The sequence below is a fragment of the Mesoplodon bidens genome, assembly GCF_964165515.1.
Source record: "Mesoplodon bidens genome assembly, chromosome: 3".
Classification (NCBI taxonomy): domain Eukaryota; kingdom Metazoa; phylum Chordata; class Mammalia; order Artiodactyla; family Ziphiidae; genus Mesoplodon; species Mesoplodon bidens.
This window is the reverse complement of record NC_138178.1, coordinates 43,173,940-43,197,333: the sequence shown is the minus strand read 5'-3', so window position 1 is coordinate 43,197,333 and position 23,394 is coordinate 43,173,940. Positions and strand designations below refer to the sequence as shown.

Here is a 23,394-nt window from a genome sequence, read left to right as displayed (position 1 = left end):
TGGGCCTGTTATCTTTTTTGAAGAAGTAGATATTTGACTAACTTTTCTATTTCTTAGATGATGATTAGTCTAGTCAGGTTCTCTACCTATTCTTGATTCCATATTATAAATTTATATTTTCTGTAAGATTATCCACTTCATATTAATTTTATAATTAATTATATAAATTATATAAATAAAATTTTGTGCTAATTAAATTATCTTCTGTAGCTGTGGTTATGTCATCTCTTTAATTTCCATTGTGGTCTGTGTTCTCTGCCTAGAGAGCCGCAGACCTTTAAACTGCAACCTATTGAATTGAAGACAACAAGAGATAATTTCCATAGCATTACTATAGCAACCAGACTAACTCTCATACAGCAATTAGAAGTTCAGGGGCCTAGGGATTTGAGTATCTTGGAAGGTAAACATGAAAAAGTTTTAATGGTAAAATATAACTAAGAGTATTTCAGTCCCTTGATGCTCCAAGTAAAATAATAGAGTGGGAGAAACTCTGAAGAACTTAACAGTGTTCCCCCAACTCTCTACTCTCACTGGACCATCTTATCTCCTCTGAGAAAGACATTCACTCTTAATTTTAGTCAGCCTAAGAAATATAGCATTAAAATTTTTTGCTTGACTATTGAGTTACCAACAAGATGCATCAATGTCAATTCCTTGCGATTTCAGTTTCACCAAGCACCAGATTCCATCTTCTCCATTTTTCTTCAATCTAGTTTAATGAATCACCTATACCTTTATTTTCAGCCTTGTTATCTTGGGCAATCCATGCCATTAATTTTCAGTTTATCTTTTATTTAGGGCAAAGAAAAATGTTCAGCCTTTCTACTTCAGGACTCACTCTCATTTATAGGTGGCACGTTACCACTGTTGCAAAATACTGGCATACAAATGTCATCACTTTATTCTCTTTGGTTGATTTCTATATACAAGCCTCATCTTGTTACTATACTTCTGGCTCTACTTAGGGGCCAGGTTTTAGTTAATAGTTTATAGTTTTGTTAACCCTTATTTCTGTTGTTTGCTCTGTTTCTAATATGGTAAATCTTAGAAAGCTCTGAACTGTTATTCAATTCAGATATAAATGTAGGTATCCTTAGACCAAAGTATTAACACAAGTATTAATGCTATACCCTTATCAATGTAATATACTTGGAAAACCATAAATATTTAAAACAAGGAAAACAATTGTAGATCACAAGCTTGTGAGACATATTAAGTTTAGGTTTGTCCATATAGTACATATTAAGACCCAAGTCGTCTACGTATTCCAGGTTAGACCATAGCACCATACAGGCAGGAGTCATGTCGATCTTGTTTACTACTAAATTCCTAATGCTAGTACACGTTTGGCACATAGTAGGTAATCAGTACATATTGTTGATTGAATAATTAATTGATGTGTGTAGGGACCCTAATTCAATAATGTATCTTAACATTGCTACTCATGATAAAAAGCAATGTAAAATTATGTTAGATGCTTTCAAATTTCAAGTATCAGAGATGTTAAGGTTGCCTTTGTTATAGGGGTTTATTGGAAGGATTCATGGAGCCATAAGAGGAAGATTTAAAAAAATCCCAACAGGTATACAGCCGACTGACAATCATTTCCATCATTTGGGACTGGCAACACCTCTAGCAGCCTAATTGCAGCTCTTGGGTTAAGAGCAGTTAATGCTCTTTCAGAATTGGGTGTCTGTTGCCCCCTTTCCCATTGTTCACCATTAGGGAGGCCTCTGTGTTTGCTCAGCTGCCACTGACTCTGCATGTCTGAAGTACATCACTACCCTCCCACCACCACCATCATAATGAATATGATTAGCCAGTCATTAACCAATATAATGGTACTCCTGCTGGGCTTAGTTCTCTAGCACTGAGCCACTTCACAGGTCACTTGCCAACCTATATAGTGTTGCCTTCAGGTCAGGTAATGATCCTTGGTTCAATCACCTGTGGCAAACGGAGTAAGGTCACATGGCAAAAGGGGGGCCACAAATGAGGCAGGTACCCTGAGGCACTTTGCATGGCCTAGTACTACCTTACTGTTAAAGGCAATAACCAGGGCCTGTTCCATATCAATATCTAACAATCCAAACAGCCATACGAGTTGTATTTTACATTCACATTGCCACATCTTTGCTGTGTGGGTTTCATTTACTAGGCAAGCCATCAATACCCAATCACGTTTCCTAAAATCACCATGGTGTATTCTGATGAAGAGACAGAAATGAACCATGATTTACTGAGAGAAAAATGTCATGTATATAGCACACTGAAGAGAAATTCAATATATGGGCACTTATGAGTAAGAGCTGGGGAGGGTTTTTTCTGGTTTTTCATATGTGACACTCCTATAAATCAGAAAACATTTCTGAAGTACATTACTCTCAGAAAAACAATTTCTGTGAAATCTCTGCATGTTGGATTTTGCTGGTACACTTCATGAAATCAAGGATAATGGTGTTTCTTGGATACAGCACAAATGATTTTAAATTCCCAAAACATGTGCTCATAGTAAAATATCAGCTGTTCTCAGAATTATGCCACACTGACCTGGTGTAAAGTAGTGATCTGATTCAAAGCACTGGTGCTGTGAATTTCCCAACTATGGGTTATTTTCTGAATAGACAATGAGTTTAATTGGACCCAGGCTACTGCTGTCCATCTGTTAAAACAGTTTCAAAATTGTTTCTTCTCTTAAGTGTGACGTGATTGCTAAATCAAAAGAATATTTCTCAGTCCTTACCTTATTTGACTTCTCCACAGCAGCCAACATTTCTGAGCACCTTCCTTCTTCTATCCCATGATAGCACTTTCTATCCCATGGAGTACCCACCATTTGTTATGGCGATGGTTTCTGAGCACTATGCATTCAGATGAGACCTCATCCCCAAGCTTCAGAGCAGAATTTTCCTCTGCCTTCATACTGTCTGTCTAGATGATTACAGGTTTTTCAAACTTAATGTATCTAAATTAAACAGAGTATCCCCTGTTGCCCACCCCTACCCCAGCCTTCAGTGGCCATCTGATTTTTCCCTGTATTTCCTGTCTAAAAGTACATGGTGATTCATCAACTATTCTGAGCCAGGGTAGGATGGCGTGGTAAGTGTGGGAATGCTGCCCTCTCTCTCTTCCTACAACTAGTCACCACCCAAATTCTATCAGTTCTATCACCTAAACCTCTCTCCAGTCTGTCTTCTCTACTTTATTCCCTCTGCCAGTGCCTTAGTTCAGGTCTGCATACTCTTGGGTTCAGACAACTGTAGTAGCTTTTTTGCCACCATCTCTTTCTGTCTCCATCTTCCACTTTGTTGCTGAAGCCATCTTTCTGAAACAATCTAACTATTCATTTAAAAATCCTTTATAGTTTTCTGTCATCTACAAGATAAAACCCAAATTCATTGCTACGGCTGTATTGGTTTGCTAATGCCTCAAAAATGCTGTGTAACAAACCACTCCAAACCTTAGTGGCTTAAAACAACAATTCATATTCTTGGGTATATGGGTTGGCTATGGTGGTACTGCTAATCAAAGCTGGTATGATCTGTGGGTCATGTGAGGTGGCTAAAGTTCCTTCCATTTGTCTCTCATCTTCCAGGGACCTGCAGGTTAGCCCTGGTATCTGTTTTTCATGGAAATGGTAGAGGCACAAGAGAGCAAACAGCTAAGGCCTCTTAAGGTTTAGCTCAAAACTATCATGTTAGCCTCATTCTATTTGTCAGGGTAAGTCGTGTGGCTGAACCAGGATCTGGGCAATGTATTCTGACCTACTACTGGGAGAGACTGCAATTTACAAGGGAAAAGCATGGATACGGGGAGGGATGAAGAACTGCGGCCAATGGCAAAAAGTGTGGGGGGGGGGCTGTCTGATATTGTACCTATCACTTTCATTTAACTTTCTTGAATCTGACCTGATGTGGCATCTTGAACAAAATATGTTCTATCATGCCTCAGTAACATGCTAGAGTAACATGCTAGGAACAACTTCCCCCATCTGCATCCCACCCCATTTTGCTTGTCTGATGATGACTCCTTCATGCTCCAAAGCATAGCTAATATGTTCCTTTTCCTTCCTAAGCAACTCCTGCTCCTAGAGAGAAGCAACTTTCCTTCTTTGTGCCAGCTGTTTTCTTTATGCATGAATTTTTTGCTGCTATCAAATAAATTGCAGTTATTTATTTACATTGCCACCTCCTTTTTAGATTAATAAAGCTTTTTGAGGGTAAGTACTTGCTTTTCTGGCCTCTTTTTCTCTAGAGCCCAGCAAAGTATTTGGCATTCAAAATTCAATGAATGCCAAATTGAATTAAACTTATGTTAGACAGATATGACGTTTTGGAAATAAAGACCAATTACACTGAGTTGCAAGTACAGAATTTTGCCTGTGAAAATTGGAATAAGAAGACAGCTAATGTTCTCTTCTCTCTGAAGCATGGCAGAATGAAATTATTGAGATATACACAGCAGGCAAATAATCACTTCTAGAATTCTTTTTATGCTGCATTGAGCTTTTTGGTTCTGGCAGAAGCAGCAGAAATTTGATTTGAAAAATTATATTACAGATTGTTCTATCATGCTCTATGAATTGCACGTGAAGAATTTAGTTTCAGTTATGAGTTTTCCCATTTGTAAAAAGGAGTTGGAGATTTTCTGCATTATTTTTGTATGGTCTTACACTCTTTTTTTTCTTTCTTAAAAACCTAATAGCATAATAACCTAAGATTGCTTCTTTAAAAACTTTTGGAAGAATAAGACTCTGCTCAAAATATTTCTTCTGAAATATCTAATCATTTAGTTTATCACATACATTTTTTTTTATTGGAGTATAGTTGCTTTACACTGCTGTGTCTTATACACATTTTGAAACAGAGGTCACTGTTGTTGCTTATATCTACATTCAAGTCAAATGGTATGGAATTTTTTTTTTTTACAGTGAAAAACACTGTCATAGAATTCGCATTAGGATGCAATGAACTGATATATTCTGATGAAAAGATTTAAAGGACCAGTAACTTGATTTATATTAGACTTAATGTCTCTACCAGCTCATGGAGAGTTTAACTGAAGTCCACCCGTCACTGCTTCTGAAAATAGCTCACACTGTTTGGGGGCAAGATAGTTCTGTGTGTGATCCTTTAACAGGCACAAAAGGGAAAATAATTTCTATGAAAACACTACTGAATTTAATGTGTGTGTTTGGAAGGGTCATTCACTACTGTGTCTACTATATCTAAGGTATGCTCTCACCATTTTGTGGTGAGTTCAAGTCTCATTACGATGCATAGATTTTTTTTTTTTTTTGTGGCCTCACTGCTATGCTTGCAGGATCTTATTTCCCTGACCAGGGATTGAACCCATGCCCCCTGCAGTGAAAGCACCAATTCCTAACCACTGGACCACCAGGGAATTCCCATAGGATGCATAGAACTCTTTTTTTAAAAAAAAATTTTTATTGGAGTATAGTTGCTTTAAAATGTGTTAGTTTCTACTGTACAGCAAAGTGAATCAGCTATATGTATACATATATCCCCTCTTTTTTCGATTTCCTTCCCATTTAAGTTACTGAAGGGCATTGAGTAGAGTTCCCTGTGCTATACAGTATGTTCCCATCAGTTGCCTATTTTATACATAGTATCAATAGTGTATATATGTCAATCCCCATCTCCCAATCCACCTCCCCTTCCCCCTTGGTATCCATATCATTGTTCTCTACATCTGTGTCTCTATTTCTGCTTAGGATGCATAGAATTCTTGACAGGACTTGAGCAAGCAGTAAGTTCCCTTAGCCCTAAATTTGAACTGCTAGAAGGCATCACTTGGTTGGGGAGCATAGCTGATCTTCAAATGTCTTTTCTGTTGCTTCTACTAAGCCACCAAGTCCTAGAGCAGTGTTGTCTAATAGAAGTATTATGTGAATTACATATGTAACTTTACATTTCCCAGTAGCCATATTAAAATTTTTTTTTAAAGAAACCAAATCTATCTAAAACAGGATCATTTCAACACATAATCAACATTTTTAGAGTATTAATATTTTACATTCCTTTTTTTATACTAAGTCTTTGAAATCTGGTGTATATTTCAGACTTTCAGCACATTTCAATTTGGATGCTAAATTTTCATTAGAAATAATTGATATAGTGCCTTGGTCACACTCTCCCTGTCCTACTCCAGCTCCCTCTTTTCTACACCACCCTCCTGCCCAGTCCTCATTGGTCTAGCAAACTTCTGCCCCCATGCCCAAATTCAAATCTTACTTCTTGCAGCATCCCTTATCTCCCTCATCTGTTTTCTCACAATGTTCATATTTTTATTACAATAATCATCACATCACATTCTACTATGATTTTTTAAATCTGTTTCATCCCAGTTGAAAGTGATCTCATTAAGAGCAGATTATCATATTTATCTTCATACTCTCGGTGCCTAGCAGGTGCTGAGCCTGAAAAATGTTGGTTGATCTATTTATGTGAAATGTGCAACAGAGGCAAATCCATACAGACAGGAAGCAGAGTTGTGGGTACCAGGGACTTGGGGGAGGGAGGATGAAGAGTGACTGCTAAATGGTGGGTACAAGGGTTTTTTAGGGCTTTGGAAATGTTCTGGAACTGATGGTAGTGATGGTTGCACAACATTGTGAATGTTCTAATTGCCACTAAACTGTACATTTTAAAATGGTTAAAATGGTTAATTTTATGTTATGTGAATTTTGCTACAATAAAAAATTTAGTTGGAAAGAAAAGAAATAATTGATCTATATTTATATTTCCTACAATTTGCAGTTGGAAAAAGTAGATTCATATACCTAAGTTGTTCCAAACATACTTAATTTTCTAATCATGGAATCAAGAACCAGTCATTCAGTTTATATTTAAATTCAAATGGAAAACGCAGTTTCTCAGTTTCACTAGTCACATTACAAGTGCTCAGTAGCCACATGTGACCAGTGGCTACTGTATTGGCTGGAGTAGTTCTAGAAGATAGTGATGGCCTCAGGTCTTCAGTAATTACTTCAGGATTTGTGCCCAGTTTAGTGTCAGTCAACACAGGAAATAAAAAGGAACCCAAGGTCACAGTTCATCTCTGCCCATAAAAAGATTAAAAAAATATATAGTATGTGGTTTTAAGATCATACATAAAACATGATTTCATAGAAAAGACAGATGGGTGTGTGTGAGTGTGGGCGTTAGAAGGCATTGTGAAGTAAGATTTTGGGGCCTGAAAGTCCACAAGGGTTTAGATAGGAACTGGGGAGGAACATTTTGTGGGGGAAATGGTGAAAGCCCAGTGGCAGGAAGATACAGGGTTTAGGATGAAAACCAAACTATATGGGACTAGTACTAGGTGGTAGTTAAGGACATAAGCTCCACAGTCATGCTCTTTGGGTGTGAATCCTGGCTCTGACACTTCCTAATTGCTTGACTTTTGGCATGTTATTTAACTTCCCTTTTCCTGTTTATCTGATTGTGAAATAGGGATAATAATACTTCATGGGGATATTGTGAGGATTAAATGAACTAATACCTATAAAGCACTCAGTATAGTGCTTACTACTTAAATGCTCAAGAAATATTAGCTGCTGTTATTAACTAAGTGTGACTATTTGCTCTTTGGAGTTTACATATAACAAACCAACCACAGTCATTCTATTTAAAACTTATATCTCAAAGCACTGAGCTTAAGTTTACATAAACCAATTTACATTCCAAATGTGCAACCATTCTCAATGTTTCTGAGTATTAGTTTCCCCATTTGAAAAATTTGGAATAATTTAACCTACTTTATCGTGTTGTAATGGAAATTAAATGAACCCACTTAGGAAGCAGGCTGCTTCTACTTATTAACTGCAGCCTTGGGAAACTTACTCATCTCAGAGCCCCAGTTTCCTAATCTACAAGATAATATCACCCTCTCAGGATCAAATGTATAATATATGTGAAGTGCTGAGCACAATTACTGTCACAAAAATGAACAATTATTTTTAACTTTTGAAAAGATCTTAAGTCTTGATGGCTCAGAGACCTCTAGCAGCTCAGCAAACCTTCAGAAGAAAGGTTCCCATGGCTTGAAGTTTAGAAGCTTTCATATTTCTGAGTACTACAGTCACTTCTGCAAGCAGGAACCAGAAAGAATCATTTTTCACTTCCTTATACCCGTGGTTAAAGAAGGTGGACAAACAGGAGTCTCGTAAAAGGACAAATCAGCCAACCGATTTAAAAGAAGGTGGAGGGTTGTTTACATGAGAACAATACCTTAGCAACGACTCCATGATCTTTCTCCCTTAGGAAGAAGTGAACTGTAATAAATATGACTGAACAATTGGAAACAACTTAGGTACAGAAAAGATAGTGTGCCTTTCCTCTTGTTGCTTCAAGAACTAAAAGTACACAGTTTGATACTTTTTTACTTACCTTAGAAGATTTATCTATACATTCCAGTTAATTCTACTAGTCTTTATTTCCACAATATGATTAAAACAGATCTACCAATCACCATATCTAAAACAGTGTATTTTCATGTGATGATTCTCAACCACTTATTATTCATGATCATAAAGTTGTTCTTTTGTGACACTAGAGAGATTTTCTTCACATTTCCAACTATTTACTGTAATTTTTATAGAATTAAAGATCTCCATGATTTGGTGACCATTCAGAATCTGGAAGTTTTAGAAAACTTGCAATATCAGTAATGCAACTTACAGGCCAAGAAAAAATTATGGCAATATTCTTTGCTGGAGTTTTATATTAGTTTCCTAGGGCTACAGTAACAAAATACAACAAACTTGAGTGGCTTAAGACAACAGAAATTTATTCCCTCACACTTCTGAAGATGAAAAGGACAAAAGCAAGATACTGGCAGGGGCATGCTCCCTCTGAAATTTCTGGAGAAGAATCCTTCCTCGCCTCTTACTAGACTCTGGTGGCTCGTGGTAATCTTCTGCATTCTTTGGCTTGCAGCTGCATCATTCCAATCCCTGTTGCCCAGTCACATGGCCATCTTCCTTGTCTCTCCTCTGTCGTCAAATCTCTCTCACTTTATAAGGACACTTGTAATTGGATTTAGGGCCCACCCCACTCCAGCATGACTACATCTTAACTTGATTACATCTGCAAAGACCCTAATTCCAAATAAGGTCACATTCACATGTATCAGGGTTAGGACATCAATATATCATTTTGGAAGGCACAATTCAACCCACAACGAGCTCCTACTGTTATAAGGCAATACCAAAAATATAATGAGGGCTTCCCTGGTCGTGCAGTGGTTGGGAGTCCACCTGCCGATGCAGGGGATGCGGGTTCGTGCCCCGGTCCGGGAAGATCCCACATGCCGCAGAGCGGCTGAGCCTGTGAGCCATGGCCACTGAGCCTGCGTGTCCGGAGCCTGTGCTCCGCAACGCGAGAGGCCACAACAGTGAGAGGTCCGCGTACCGCAAAAAAAAAAAGTATAATGAAAACGTATCCTTCATGTATGAAGTTTGTGCCACCCACTGATTTCCCAACTCTCTATCTAGCTTTATCCCACTAGGGAGTAAATGCCAACTGGTATTAGAGGTACAGTTTGTGGGCATGTACAAGAGTATTTTATTGGTGAATACAAAGGTTGACATGTATTGAGCTTCTACTCTGTACCAGGTCCTATGCTTGGTGTTAGAGATACAAGAAGAAACATGCACCAGTCCCTGCTTTGGTGGAGCTCATTCTGGTAGCCTGGACTGGTTCCATGACCTTGGTAACAGTAACAGCCTTGTACTAATAAAGTGAGCAAACCAGTTATCCTCATCACCTTAGTTAGTAAAACACCTCCATTAAACACACAGTTTTGTTATACACTGCCCATGTCAGCAAAACATATCAAAATTGAGGGGATTACCTCCTAGCTGAAGATGAGCTAACTTTTTTGAAGTTAATTACTCAAGTCTTTGCAACACTAGGGGAAAGCAAAATGGAGAGCAAATCAGATGCAAAAGGGGAAAGGTTCCTGCCAGCTGTTTTTTAAAAAATAGTTATTTATTTATTTAATTTTTGGCTGCGTTGGGTCTTTGTTGCTTCGTGAGGGCTTTCTCTAGTTGCGGCGAGAGGAGGTTACTCTTTGTTGCAGTGCGCGGGCTTCTCATTGCAGTGGCTTCTCTTGTTGCGGAGCATGGGCTTTAGGCATGCACGCTTCAGTACTTGTGGCTCACGGGCTCTAAAGCGCAGGCTCAGTAGTTGTGGCACACAGGCTTAGTTGCTCCCCGGCATGCGGGATCTTCCTGGACCAGGGATCGAGACCATGTCCCCTGCATTGGCAGGCAGATTCTTAACCACTGTGCCACCAGGGAAGCCCCCTGCCAGCTGTTGTGACTTGCTTTCTTCACCCACTTTCACACCTCACCAAGCAGGAACCAGAGATTTTTGTTTTGCTTGGGTGCTCCAAGGTGCAAACACACTTTATCACCAACACCTAGAGTTGCCATGGTAGGTAGGTCCTTATTTCCAACCATTCCACAAATGCTTTATACAATTACAGGATTGTTTCAGAATTAGAAAGGAAAGAGATTATTTATAGGTTAAAAGAGGCTGTAGAATGTGACTTGATGTAGGCTATGCAACTGTAGTAATCAATACTGTAAGCTCCATGAGAGTAATGACCCTGTTTTTGGTGACTTTTGTGCTCTCAGAAACTAGCATATGCCTAGCAGACAGTAAGTGCTCTATAAATGTAGGCTGAGTGAAAAAATAATTTGAAAAATGAATGAATGAGTCAAAAATACACCTCTTTTAAAATATTTTTCCACTGCCATAATGATCTCCAATTTTTCAACAAATTTAAGATTCTCAATAAAAAGCTTCGAGGTAGTCTAACAAATGTTCAAACAGCACCATTTATCCATGTGCTGTTAAAACTTAATTGTTTAAAAGAGAATTCTTTTGTTTTCCAGATTATCCAATATTCTCAGCTTCTACTCTCAACATTTTTCTGGTCTTTATACCTCTTGCAAATTCGGCAGAGGAAGAGGAGCTAAATCACAGATCTTGCTGCCTGTTCACCCAGTAAGCCTTTACAATAGCTGTTATCTGGTCCCAGCTGTTGTGCTAAATTTAGGATTTTGGATTATCTTTAACTGCTCTTTCTGTCTCCCATTACCAAGGTTAATTGAGAAGTGATGTTAGAACAAGTAAAGCTTCAGTTCATAAAAGAAACTACACACTACAGTATTCTGTAATATCAAAGTCAAATCCACTGGGAGTTAACATTTGTAGCTATTACATAAAGGAACTGTTGCCGTTTGTCAGAAGTTTCATCTTCACGATGCCAGAACATTACCCATGAAGATGAATGTTACCTTCCTGAATGTTCTGTCCTATTTTGATTAGTTGCAATCTTAGAGTTAAGGTTTTTAATTGCAGTTGCATATGTAATTTTACTGTGCATATGAAAACATCCAGAAAATATTGTTGTTTTCATAATAAAAATTTCATGTATTTAATAGATCTGAGGCAAAAAAAAATGCAATCCCAATCTTGTAATTTACAAAAACGTTTCTGATGTAGAAGTAAACATACTTCCTGTAAAACTTTGGAAACCTCAGAAGAGTACAAAGACTAAAGTAAATCACCTTTAAACCTAACCTAGTACTTTCCTGTTGTGATTCTTGTATGCAAAATTATTTCTTAAAAAAAAAAAGGCTTTTTCTAAATGAAACCAAAGAGGATTGCAAATTTTGTACTTCTCTTTGTCTCTGTTTTGAGCTCACAACCCCATGTGTACTTTGTTTATAAACTGAGTAGCTAATAGTTTCAGCCCTTGTTAGGATTGCTTGTTTTAATTACAGTAGATCCTTGTCATCTGTTTGTGTTGAAATGATGATACAACATCGCAACATGAAATGTCATCATGTCACATTGTTATAGCACAACAACAAAATTACAGCTCCCTAACAATAACACGGTGTCAAAAGTGTCCTCCTGCCATGAGTCAGTGTTTTCGAGGTTATAAAAGTTATTTTTAGCACAGTGAAGGCCTCTAGAGCTTGGGTTCCGAATCCTACTAAAATCCCTAGTGATTTGAAAAAAATCTGGTTGGGGAGGGCTCTTGCTCTTAAACTCCCCAATCCCTGCAGCGTATGGCTGCCCACTCTCCTGTCTCAGCCACATTAATTAGACCCGACTTCCACCGCGCACTGCAAGCCCCTCGGGGCTGGGTCACAACTCTGCGCCAGCATCCAGTGTGGAGGAGGAGGAGGAGACTATAATTATCCTCCACGTCTGGGGCAGGCCCTCGGGTGACATCTCCCCAGTTACCCTGTGCTCTAATAGCGCAGCTCCGGTTCCTGGTCCCAGAAGCGCCGCAGCCGGCTCGGAGCGCAGGCAGGAGGCGAGCGCGGCCAAAGCGCCGGGCGCCTCTCGGGCCTCCCGGGCTCCGCCGGCCCTTCGCAGCCGACAGCACCTGCAAGGGAACCCAGGCCCCCAGGCTAGCGCCCCGGGGCGCGGGGAGCGTTGCCATAACAACCAGGCGCCCGCCGCGGAGGCCGCCGGGGAGGAAGTGACGAGCGGTGGGTTGGCTGTTGTTGGGACACGTGACCCGGGCAGTGTTTTGACAGGGCAAACTGTAGAGAAAGAACTGGGCGAGCGAGGGGGACCGGGAGCTGGGGCGCCAGAGCTAGAGGCAGCGGGCGGGCGAAGAGCTGGCAGAGGCGCGGGGCGAGCGGGCCGGCCGGGGCGACGGGCAGGCGAAGCCCGGGGGCAGCGGGGCTCGGGTGCGAGTCGGGCAGGCAGGGCGAGGGGCTGAGCGCTGGGAGCGGAGTGAGGCGGCGGCCGAGGCGGGGGTGGATGGCCACAGGGGCGCCGGGGAGCCGCGTCGGGCTTGTTGTCTCGGGCCCCAATGGTCCTCTAACGCAGCCCCGGGGGCCGCTGCGCGCCACATTCCGCTCTCGCCGGCCCTGCGCCTCTCGGAGCCTCACGTCTGAGGTGGGAGTGTGATGTGAGCCGCTGGGCGAGCGGCGGAGAGAAGTGCCAAGAGGAGGAGGGATTGGGACGGGAGAGGAAAGCGAGTTAGTCATCAGAGGTCGGCCGAGGGAGCCATGAAAACAACTCTCCGGCGGGGAAAAGGGCTGGCGCGGCGCTCCGGACGGCGTGGCTGAAGGAAATCGGGGCCGCGGCGGGACGGAAGGGGGACGCACGAGCAGGCTGCGCCGAGCAGGGGCGAGCGCCCGGCCTTTAACACCTTCCCGGGACGACCTCGCAGGGCCGGGGGGTGGCAGGGGCGACCCGGGACAGCCCAGTAGAGTTCGTTTGGGACTGGGGGCTGGGCACGAGGAGATGACTCGCGTTTCTTTCTGACCCTCTCATTGTGCCAACTTGGCCGCGGTTGAGGCAGGAAGACTAGCCAGAGGGTAATTACACAGGTGAGGCCGGGCGGGGCGGGCGGAGCTGTAGGTGAGGCGCTTGGGGTCTTGAAGAGTTTCCTGCGCCCAAGTCACCAGGTCGGAGCATTTCTATACCAGCCACTGCGGAGGTGCCACTGTTCCCAGCGGTATTTTTCTTACAAAGGGGTTAGTTAGCTTGTGTTGCTTGAATCCTTTTTTTTTTCCCCTGCCTGTACCTTCAGGTTATAAATAGATCTTCCTTTTGGTTCCGAAACACTGTGTCAAAGAAGGACACGTTGGCCTGGAGAGCACAGGGGCGGGGAAGAGGGGTGCTTGGTCCGGAGGAGATGGGGGAGGGCGGTGCAGAGTTTTGCTTTTTTCAGACCTGCGGATGGTGCTGTCACCGCACTTAGTGCCAGGAAGAGGCCTGTTAGCAGTAGTTTTCTTGCAAAATCGAGTGTTGAGGGCAAGACCAGATTAATTTTATTTTGATCTCTTTTAGCATTTTGAAAACGGAGCAGTAGCCACAGAATCGGCGGCGAGCCTGTTGAAAGAACCCACACGTGTATTTCACAGCACCTTGGGTGGAAATTGGCGTGAACATGAAGCCAGACCGAGGTAAATAATTGATTTGAGTAGGATTTTTTTTTTCTGTGCCCCATTTTGGAAACGTTAACCTAATTCTGCGGCAGGATCAACTCTGTGAATTACATATGATTGTTTGTTTCTGTTACAGATTCCAGCTGGTAAGGTAGAGAAGGGCGCATGGAAGAGTTAGGAACTAGATGGGAGAATACATTCTTCAAAAGTGTCTTCAAAGTATTAGTTTCAAGAGATATTAAAAATGAAATTGGCAAGAGCAGCACTTGTATCTGTTGCCACAATACTTGGTATCATTTTAGAGTTACATTAGTCATTTTTAGGTTCAATCTAACTTCGATTTTAAAGAAGTTTAAAAGTTTTTTCAACTTGAGAATTTGATCTTGATAAACTGAGAAAATTTAAGATTGTTTGAGTTCACAAATATTATTTGTCATTGCTGATTTTTGTGCTGTAGGCAAACTCTAAAAGTTTGCAAAGTACTCCAGGGCTTTGTCCAGTATATCAATATATACACAGGGCTACTGATATCCCTATATTAAGTACTGTAAATGTGCCATTTCCTTTCTAAACCTGTGTTTTCAGGACTTATGGGAATAATGCATACACTGTGTTTCTCAAGGACTTCAAAGGAATTGAAAACTCATTTATCAATCTACTTTTGATTGACCATTGCAACGACCAACTTTAGAAGATTTTAATATAGTCGTAGTTAGGAGTTCATCATATTGGAATTTGAGTCCAAGGAACATTGTAGGAAGAGGATTAATGTATTTGGTAGGGAGTTGGACTAGATAACAGAGTTCCTTCCAAATCTGAGACTTTCGGATTGGAAATGTTTATTTATCTTTATGAATTAGATGCTCATTTAAAAAAAGATATGGGAGGGCTTCCCTGGTGGCGCAGTGGTTGAGAGTCCGCCTGCCGATGCAAGGGACACGGGTTCGTGCCCCGGTCCGGGAAGATACCACATGCCGCGGAGCAGCTGGGTCCGTGAGCCATGGCCTGCGCATCCGGAGCCTGTGCTCCGCAACGGGAGAGGCCACAACAGTGAGAGGCCCGCATACCGCAAAAAAAAAAAAAAAAAAGATATGGGAAATTCCCTGGCGGTCCAATGGTTAGGACTCTGTGCTTCCTCTGCAGCGGGCGCAGGTTTGATCCTTGGTGGGGGATCTAAGATCCCGCAGGCCTCGACATGGCAGTCAATCGATCAATCAACAAATGATAATTTTAAAAAATAAAATAAAATAATTTTAAAAGATATGTATTAAACTGGTTATTTTTTACATATTTTTTTTCAAACTGGATTAGAAAGTCAAATTTTCTTTTCTATTAAAACATCTTTGGTAATATTGTCTTAAAATGCACTAGAAAGAAGTGGAGAAAGCCATACTTAATTTAGTGGATTAGTTTTAAGTGTTTGATTGTTTCTTAAAATCAGCTTTGTATGAATTAAGTATTAGCAAGAATATTGTTACTAAGCAGGTTGCTTGTGTAGAATGCCAAATTTAGACTTTCAGGTTTCATCTGTGACTTTGGAAAGATGGCACCAAGGTCGGTAATTGCATCTCAAAATAAACAAGCAAAGAAAATCAGAGTTGCTATTTGGTTTTTGTTTTTGTTTTGGTGGTTGTTGTAAAAGTTGCTTTAAGGTCCTACGCAGGTTTGTTTATTTGTTTATTTTTTAAATTTTGGCTGTACCAGGTCTTTGTTGCAGCATGTGGGATCTTTTGGTTGCCTCATGCACACGAGATTTAGTTTCCTGACCAGGGATGGAACCTGGACCCCCTGCATTGGGAGGGCAGAGACTTACCCACTGGACCGCCAGGAAGTCGCCTAAGCCGTTAAAAAAATAGTATTTGCACATAATCTCTATTTTAGCCAAAACTAGTACTAAACACAATAAAATGTTATATATTAATGTAGATTACTAGGAAAAGTAAATACATTTATGCATCAAGACTCCTAAAAAAAAAGTAAATACATTTATGCATCAAGACTCCTAAAATAGTGACTTTTTTCTCGTTAAAATTGTAGCTATCTTTAGCATTATGATGTAAAAATGAGGCGATTGAAAGTTTAGTATTGTGACTATATTTTATAATATGAGTCTTTAGGCCCATGGCTTTCTTTTGACCAGGACCTAGAGTAAGTAGTATCTTTTACTTTGCAAAGTAGTATAGAAATACTGAAATAAACTTTTCACAAAACATACTTACTCTTACTATGTGCAGTGTGGTCTTGTACTTTCTGTTCTATTTCTGTTGTTAAAAATTGCTTGCATAACCCATTGAATTGATTTCTTGACCTGTGGTTGGCAAGGCACAATTATGGGAGAGCTTGACAACAGTAATACTTCACTTTTTCTACATTGGTATCTAAGAAGCTATTCTATATGAGTTAATTTTCTGGATAACTGAAACTTTACTCTTTAAATGCCAAAAATATTTTCAGTTGTAACCATGATATGTGGACAGAGATTTTTTTTTTTCCTCTAGCTTAAACCACTTCAGCCTATTTTTTTTAAGATCTGATTTTTGAATTCCCATGCTGTCAACAGTCTTTGTTGTCAATATGCTTATTCTTGTCTCTTTTTAATTTTACTGCTTTTAATCTCTGGGATAAAGAACTAGATAACCATGCTTAACACTGAGTTCTCTAAAAAATGAGAATAAATAGGAAAACCTTCAGATATTCATTCAGAAGCTAAGAAAGTATACGATTTCTAGTGTGGAAACTCTGAGATATTTGCTTAGTGGTATACAGCTGTGCTTCAGAAAGTTTCTGAGTACAAAAGGACCCTCTTATCCTACATGGTTGTATTTGGTAGTTGGTTGGCTAATTTAAAAAGTTAGCTTAAATGAGGAATCAGAAAAAATAATAGCCTTAATTATTTCATTTGTCTTTTGGTGTAGGCTCAAGGCCCTTTTTTGGGGGTGAAATGGGGTCTGTTTTTCAGAGTTAGATATGATCTTTCCTGTGTAAACCACACCAAAAATGTACACCTAAGATTTCTACTTTTGATTTCTTTAAAGTGGAATAAGACTTTGCAAAAAAATCCAAGGGTGGAATATTTTACATTTAAAAAGTGTTCAATTCTTTTTTAATGTTTCACACAATTTTATAGGTGTCTGTGTACACCAGGAATTACAAGGATATTTGTGTAGTCAACAGAAATTTGTTTTGGGAGGAGAGGGAATATATATTCATCAAAATTATGTTCATCAAAATATGCGCTTTCCAAAGCATTCAACGTAGTTTTCACAGAAATAACCTTTTTTTGCATTCATTTCATTGATTTATATAGTTTTAAAATAAATTCGCATAAGCAGGTTTGGGAATAAATACCAGATACTACTTAAGCATACAACTCAACTAGTAGGAGTAGAAGTGTGCAGGCAACTGGAAAGTAACTTATTAGCTGCTCATGTCTGTCAGTTTGCTTCTATGGAAGATATGGAAAGCATTGGACAATCTTGCTAGTTGATTAAGTGAAAATTAAAAGACCTTCTACTGTACTTCCAGATAATTAAGATGTTACTGTACAATGGCTACGTTTCACAGTAGTCAATAGAATTTTACTATAGTCTGAGGTAAATATTTTTTTCCTCTTTTTTCTTTTTCTAAATTTTTAAGCAGTTATATAACATTACTTGTGCAATGCTGCCAAAGATGAATCTTTGATGTTATCATTAGCACAGGTTTTGGAATCAGACCTGTATTTGTATCCTTGTTCCATTACTTGCTAGCTGTGTAATCTTCATTAATTTCCTTTATCTCTGAGAGTCTCAGGTTCTTTGTCTGTAAAATGGGGATAATTCCAACTTCTCATAGTTGTTAGAATGAAATACGACACTGGTTGGCACATAGTAGGTTTTAAATAAATGATCATTACCATGTTAAACAAGATATTACAGATGGTTATATGTTGGTCAGTTATAAAATATGTTCAACAGAGGTAAAGAAATAGTCAAATGAGCAATAACCTAATAGTATCTTGTTTCGTTTCGTTTTGCATTCATAGCCTGTAACCTGCTAAGGCTCAAGCAGATTTAGTAGGCTTTTAATGTATAGTTATCTGAGAAGATACAAAAGCTATGAAAGGATGCTTGATGTATGTGTAATTTATTTCTGTGTCATTTGTTATTACAATTACATCTTTACCTCTATATGCAAGGGGTGGCATGGGTGGACCAAGCTTCCTGGAAATATATATATATATGTATATATATATATATATATATATTTTAAAGAAGATATTGGGGGTAGGAGTTTATTAATTAATTAATTTATTTTTGCTGTGTTGGGTCTTCGTTTCTGTGCGAGGGCTTTCTCTAGTTGTGGCAAGCGGGGGCCACTCTTCATCGCGGTGTGCGGGCCTCTCACTGTCGCGGCCTCTCTTGTTGCGGAGCACAGGCTCCAGACGCGCAGGCTCAGTAGTTGTGGCTCACGGGCCTAGTTGCTCTGCGGCATGTGGGATCCTCCCAGACCAGGGCTCGAACCCGTGTCCCCTGCATTAGCAGGCAGATTCTCAACCACTGCGCCACCAGGGAAGCCCCGAAATATATTTTTAAATGGTGTTAAATTCTAACTGGAGCTGGGCAGCTGGAGAGGTTAAACAATGTTACTTCACCTTGTACTCAAGGATGTAAAGTTTGGATCTGATCCTAGTTAGATATTGAATGCCCAGTGTTTCAAGAGATGTCTAAAGTATGGTCTTTGCATAGAAGCAATTAAAGCATTTTATGTTTTTAACATTTAATATTTATTTATGTTATAAATGTATGGTATTTCTAATTTTGTATGTTTTTGAATGCATATTTTTTCTATAAAAATATATTTCAAAATAATAGAATATAAGCTTATGTTTTGATTTCAGAAGTCCCAAGGTTTCAAAAGTCCTAAGTTCATGGTATTGTTCAACAATTTAAGTAGAATCAAAATCTTTTCAATTTAAAAGATAAATGTCAATTTTGCTACGCTTTATGCTTTGGTTAGAAACAGTTTCTTCATCAGACATTTCTAAGAATGTTGTCTGAGCTTATCAACTGTTATGAAAGGTTAAGGCCTATAACATCTAGGAAATCATCAAGGCATTAATAATTTAAACATACTTTGTTTCAATTCATATTTGAACACATATTGTAAGTCATTTATAATTCTTAAGTAAAAACTATTAGTGAAAAACCTGTTCCTCAAATAAAATACCAATCAATTTGATTTTTTGAGGTTAAAACTGAGAGGAATGCTTAATTTTTTCCCTCTGCTGTAGATTGAATACTTGTGTGTCCCCAAAATCTATGTGTTGAAATCCTAAGCCCTAAGATGATAGTAGTAGGAGGTAGGGGCCTTTGGTAGGTGATGAGGTCATGAGGGTGAAGACCTCATGAATGGCATTAGTGCCCTTATGAAAGAGACCCAAGAAAGTGCCCTTACCCCTTCCACCATCTGAGGTTATAATGAAAAGACAACTGCCTAATGAGAAAGCTGGTCCTCACCAGACACCCAGATCTGTTAGTGTCTCGATCTTGGATTTTCCAGCCTTCATAACTGTGAGAAATAAATTTCTGTTGTTTATAAGCCACCTAGTTTATGGTATTTTGTTATAGCAGGCTGAATAGACTAAGAAACCCCCTTTTTGATTGTACTACAAATTTAGGCTTTAGCTTTAGTATTGCGATGGCTTATGAACTTGCCTAGAGTATAATGCAAACCATTTTAATCTCAAGCAGTTCTTCCTGGGCAACGGAAATAGGAGGAAAGAAGTGGTAAGGACTAGAAAAAAGTAGCATGGGAATTAGATGTGTTGCTTACTTGCTAAGAATAGTTCATTGTTAGCCAATGTAAGTCAGACAATACAAATGACAGATGTTAGAGGAAAAGAAGTGTTGACTAGATTAAATAGATCAGGCTTTTGCTAAATTCCCTGGGTGGAAGTGGTGTGGTACTATTACTAATAACAGCTAACTCTTCTACATACTATGTGCCAGGCACTATTTCAAGTAGTTTATATATGTAACTCATTTAAATATCACAATTGTTCAAGGAATTAGATGCTATTGTCATCTCCATTTTATAGATAAATGAAATTGAGTCAGAGAGAGAGGTTTGGTAACTTACCCAAGGTTATACAGCTAATAAGAGGGCTAGCCCAGATTTGAAATAAGCTTGGGTACATGCTCTTAACCTTCCGACTGGTAGGAGTATGTTATATTAAAGTATTATAAGATATTGGGACCAAATTTGTTTTAAAATAAGCCTGAGGAAAATGAAAAACAGATTTGCTAATTATTGTGATCTTGGAAAACTGTATATCTTATTTGTGCCTCACCTTCTTCATCTTTACAATGGAGGAAGTAATAGTACCTTGCCTTAGGGTTACTTTGAGTAAATAAGTTAGTGCATGTAATGTGCTTAGAACTATGGCTGGGATATAGTAGACATTCAAATGTGAACTGCTCTTGCTACAATTGGACATATTATAATTAAGAAGTCAATCATTTAGGGAAAGCTGGGGAGGACAAAAGAAAGGGGTTAATTAAGCTGTATATGTTTTGTATACTCCCTGTGATCTCAAGTCCAAAAATGACTGCTGTTGATCTTTCATCCATTTACATTAATGGGTCTTGACACATCAGTAGCTGTCAAATAATTGGTGGCTTGATACAACTTCTGAGATTCAATACTAAAGGGCTTGACATAGAGGTTCCCTATGTTTTTGCCTGTCATTCAGTAAGAAGGAAGTGATTCAGTGGGTGGAACACTGTCATTTCTTTGAAGGATGAGAAAAAAAGATAATTGGAAGGCAGAATTGAGAGGCTAATGTGTACATAGGGAGAGTGACTCAAAAGCTGATTTCCTTTTCAAAAAGTGAAGAAACCCATGGGGCCTAAGCATTCTGTATTGTGAACAAGTATAGAAAAAAATTAGTTAAATGAAGAATATTTATATTCATTTATTCTTTTGTCCTTCTCAAATTTGCACCTAATTATGGTAGTATTTTTCCCCCATTTAAGGCTGAAGTTTTTAAAAACTGAGGGAATGTTAAACTTAGAAATTCTAACTTAATACTGACTTTTTTTTTTAATGAAAAAGCAAAATTGTAGTACCAGGAAACAGTATTTCTTTCCTAGTAGGTAAACCAAAGTCAATTTGTCAATAGTTAATTCTGTCTTTGCTCAAATGAGTGAAAAATCTGACGTTGATTATGTCAGACTTTCTTTTTAAACTGAAACAGGATGGACTGGCTAAAAATGCCAGTAGCTAGTCAAAATATTAGACATTAATCCATGTGTAATACCAAAGACAGACCTAGCAATAACCTGAGTTGAAATTTCTCATATATTCCTTTTCATATAAAAGAAACTCATCCAGTAAAATTACAATAAGGCTTTTTGCATCTCTTCCCCTTGTTCAGCATGCCCAGTTCCACTGGCCACCTTTTAGGTTTTTGATGACCATTCACAGCCTTGTGTGCACTATTTCCTCTGCCTAAAAAGCCTTTCTCCCTAGTTCTCACGTAGGTAGCTCTTTGTCATTCTTCTGACCTTGGTTTAAATATCACTTTTCAGAGAGATGTTCTCTGACTACTCTATCTAAAGTGCTCAGTTAATGCTAGCTGTTATTATTATTTATTAAATTAGTGTCCTATGTTGTTCTGTGTCTCCGCAGTCTGTTTCCTTCATAGCATTTGCCACATTTTTTTTTTTTTTAAATCTTTGGCTGTGTTGGGTCTTCGTTGCTGCATGCAGGCTTTCTCTAGTTGTGGCGAGCAGGGGATACTCTTCGTTGTGGTGTGCGGGCTTCTCATTGTGGTGGCTTCTATTGTTACGGAGCGAGGGCTCTAGGCACGCGGGCTTCAGTAGTGTGGCTTGTGGGCTCTAGAGTGCAGGCTCAGTAGTTGTGGCGCACAGGCTTAGTTGCTCCACAGCATGTGGGATCTTCCCAGACCAGGGCTCAAACCCGTGTCCCCTGCATTGGCAAGTGGATTCTTAACCACTGTGCCACCAGGGAAGTCCCACATTTACCACATTTTGTGATTTTTTTCTTTGCTTATTGTCTGTCTCCACAACTTGATTTTAAGTTCCATGAGGACAAGAACCTTATCTCTTGTTCACAACTATATTTCCATCACCTAGCAGATAGCCTTGTACATGGTAGGTGCATAGGAGGTGCTTAATATATATTTGCTGAAAGAATGAATCACTAGTATATCCCAATATTTGTGGAGCAAATAGGAGTAGAAGCAGATGATTAGCAATCATTGATTGTTTTAGTGTCACCACCTGAAATTCTCTCACTTTAGGAATTTGTTTGCGTTATTGACTGTTAGTCTATTATCACTTTATACCTAATTAAAAAAATAGATTTAAGATGTATTTGCCCATAACTTACCTTAAAAGAAGGTTATATTTAACCAACAAGGACCTACTGTATAGCACAGGGAACTCTGCTCAATATTATGTAACAACCTAAATGGGAAAAGAAGTTGAAAAAGAATAGATACATGTATAACTGAATCACTTTGTTGTACACCTGAAACTATCACAACATTGTTAATAAATTATAATGTAAAATAAAAAGTTTAAAAAAGGTTATATTTTAAAATTGATTAAATTGAAATAAAATGCTGTAAAATAAGAAGTAGGCAAAAGCTGTTTGGTATAGGTGGTCCCCAGTTTATATACATCTACTTAACAAATGATCCACACACAGACATCTTCTGGTAGCTCTCTGCTCTCCAACCACCATGCTGAATTTGTTCCTGTTACTTTTCTTTGAAAGAAAGAGAGATTAAATGTGTTGGATAACTTCAGATTTATGAGTATAAGTAGGATAAAGACTCAAAGGATTTAGAGTTTAGATTTGGGGCTCATTGTGTCACTTATAGGTTCTGTGGCTTGGGTCAACTTCCAAGCCTGTTTTCTCATCTGTAAATTGTACTGGGCTCAAAGTGTTGCTTCTGAGTTTCAGGTAAGATAATGTGTCAAAGAACTTTATAAGGTGTGAAATGCTGTATATGTTGACTGGTTTGCCCTATGGACAGGATCATCTGTACAGATGAGTAAAGGGCCAGGTGCTCCCAAGTGTATCTTAGGTGGGTTCATTCTGTCTAAAATTATCCATTCACATAGTACCTGGTTTTTACTGTTTTTAAAGTTTCCCTTTTTAAAGTTTCCCCTTGTTATTCTGATTGAAATTACACCAACAAGAGATCCATTTAGATTAATAAATGTATATTTAATTATACATTTTCCAGGATTATTGAAATAATGGGCATATTTTTTTATAAAATTAGCTCAAATTTCAGCATGCTAAAAAGGAAGAGTTAAGACCCTAAGGCTTTAGGGTCAAACTTAGAAATTCTAACTTCAGCACTTATCAGCCAAATGACCTTGAGCAAATTACATAACCTGTCAGAACTTCAGTTCTTTTTGTTCTAA

The 23,394-nt window shown here is 39.0% G+C and overlaps 1 protein-coding gene across 11 annotated transcripts in view; it reads left to right on the top strand.

Annotated features, from left to right (window-relative positions):
- The first annotated feature begins 12,516 nt into the window (after positions 1-12,516).
- The window catches only part of ATOSA (atos homolog A), an 87,179-nt gene continuing 76,301 nt past the window's right edge, over positions 12,517-23,394 (top strand). For 5 of the 11 annotated variants that reach the window (XM_081229517.1, XM_081229527.1, XM_081229526.1 and 2 more), the window contains exons 1-2: positions 12,962-13,537; positions 13,854-13,969. In XM_081229517.1, coding sequence (XP_081085643.1) covers positions 13,954-13,969 — 16 coding nt within the window. In that variant the 5' untranslated portion in view covers positions 12,962-13,537; positions 13,854-13,953. Of the gene's footprint in view, positions 12,539-12,653; positions 12,743-12,961; positions 13,538-13,853; positions 13,970-23,394 lie in introns of those variants that run through there. The other 6 variants (XM_081229525.1, XM_081229524.1, XM_081229523.1 and 3 more) reach the window with 6 other exon arrangements.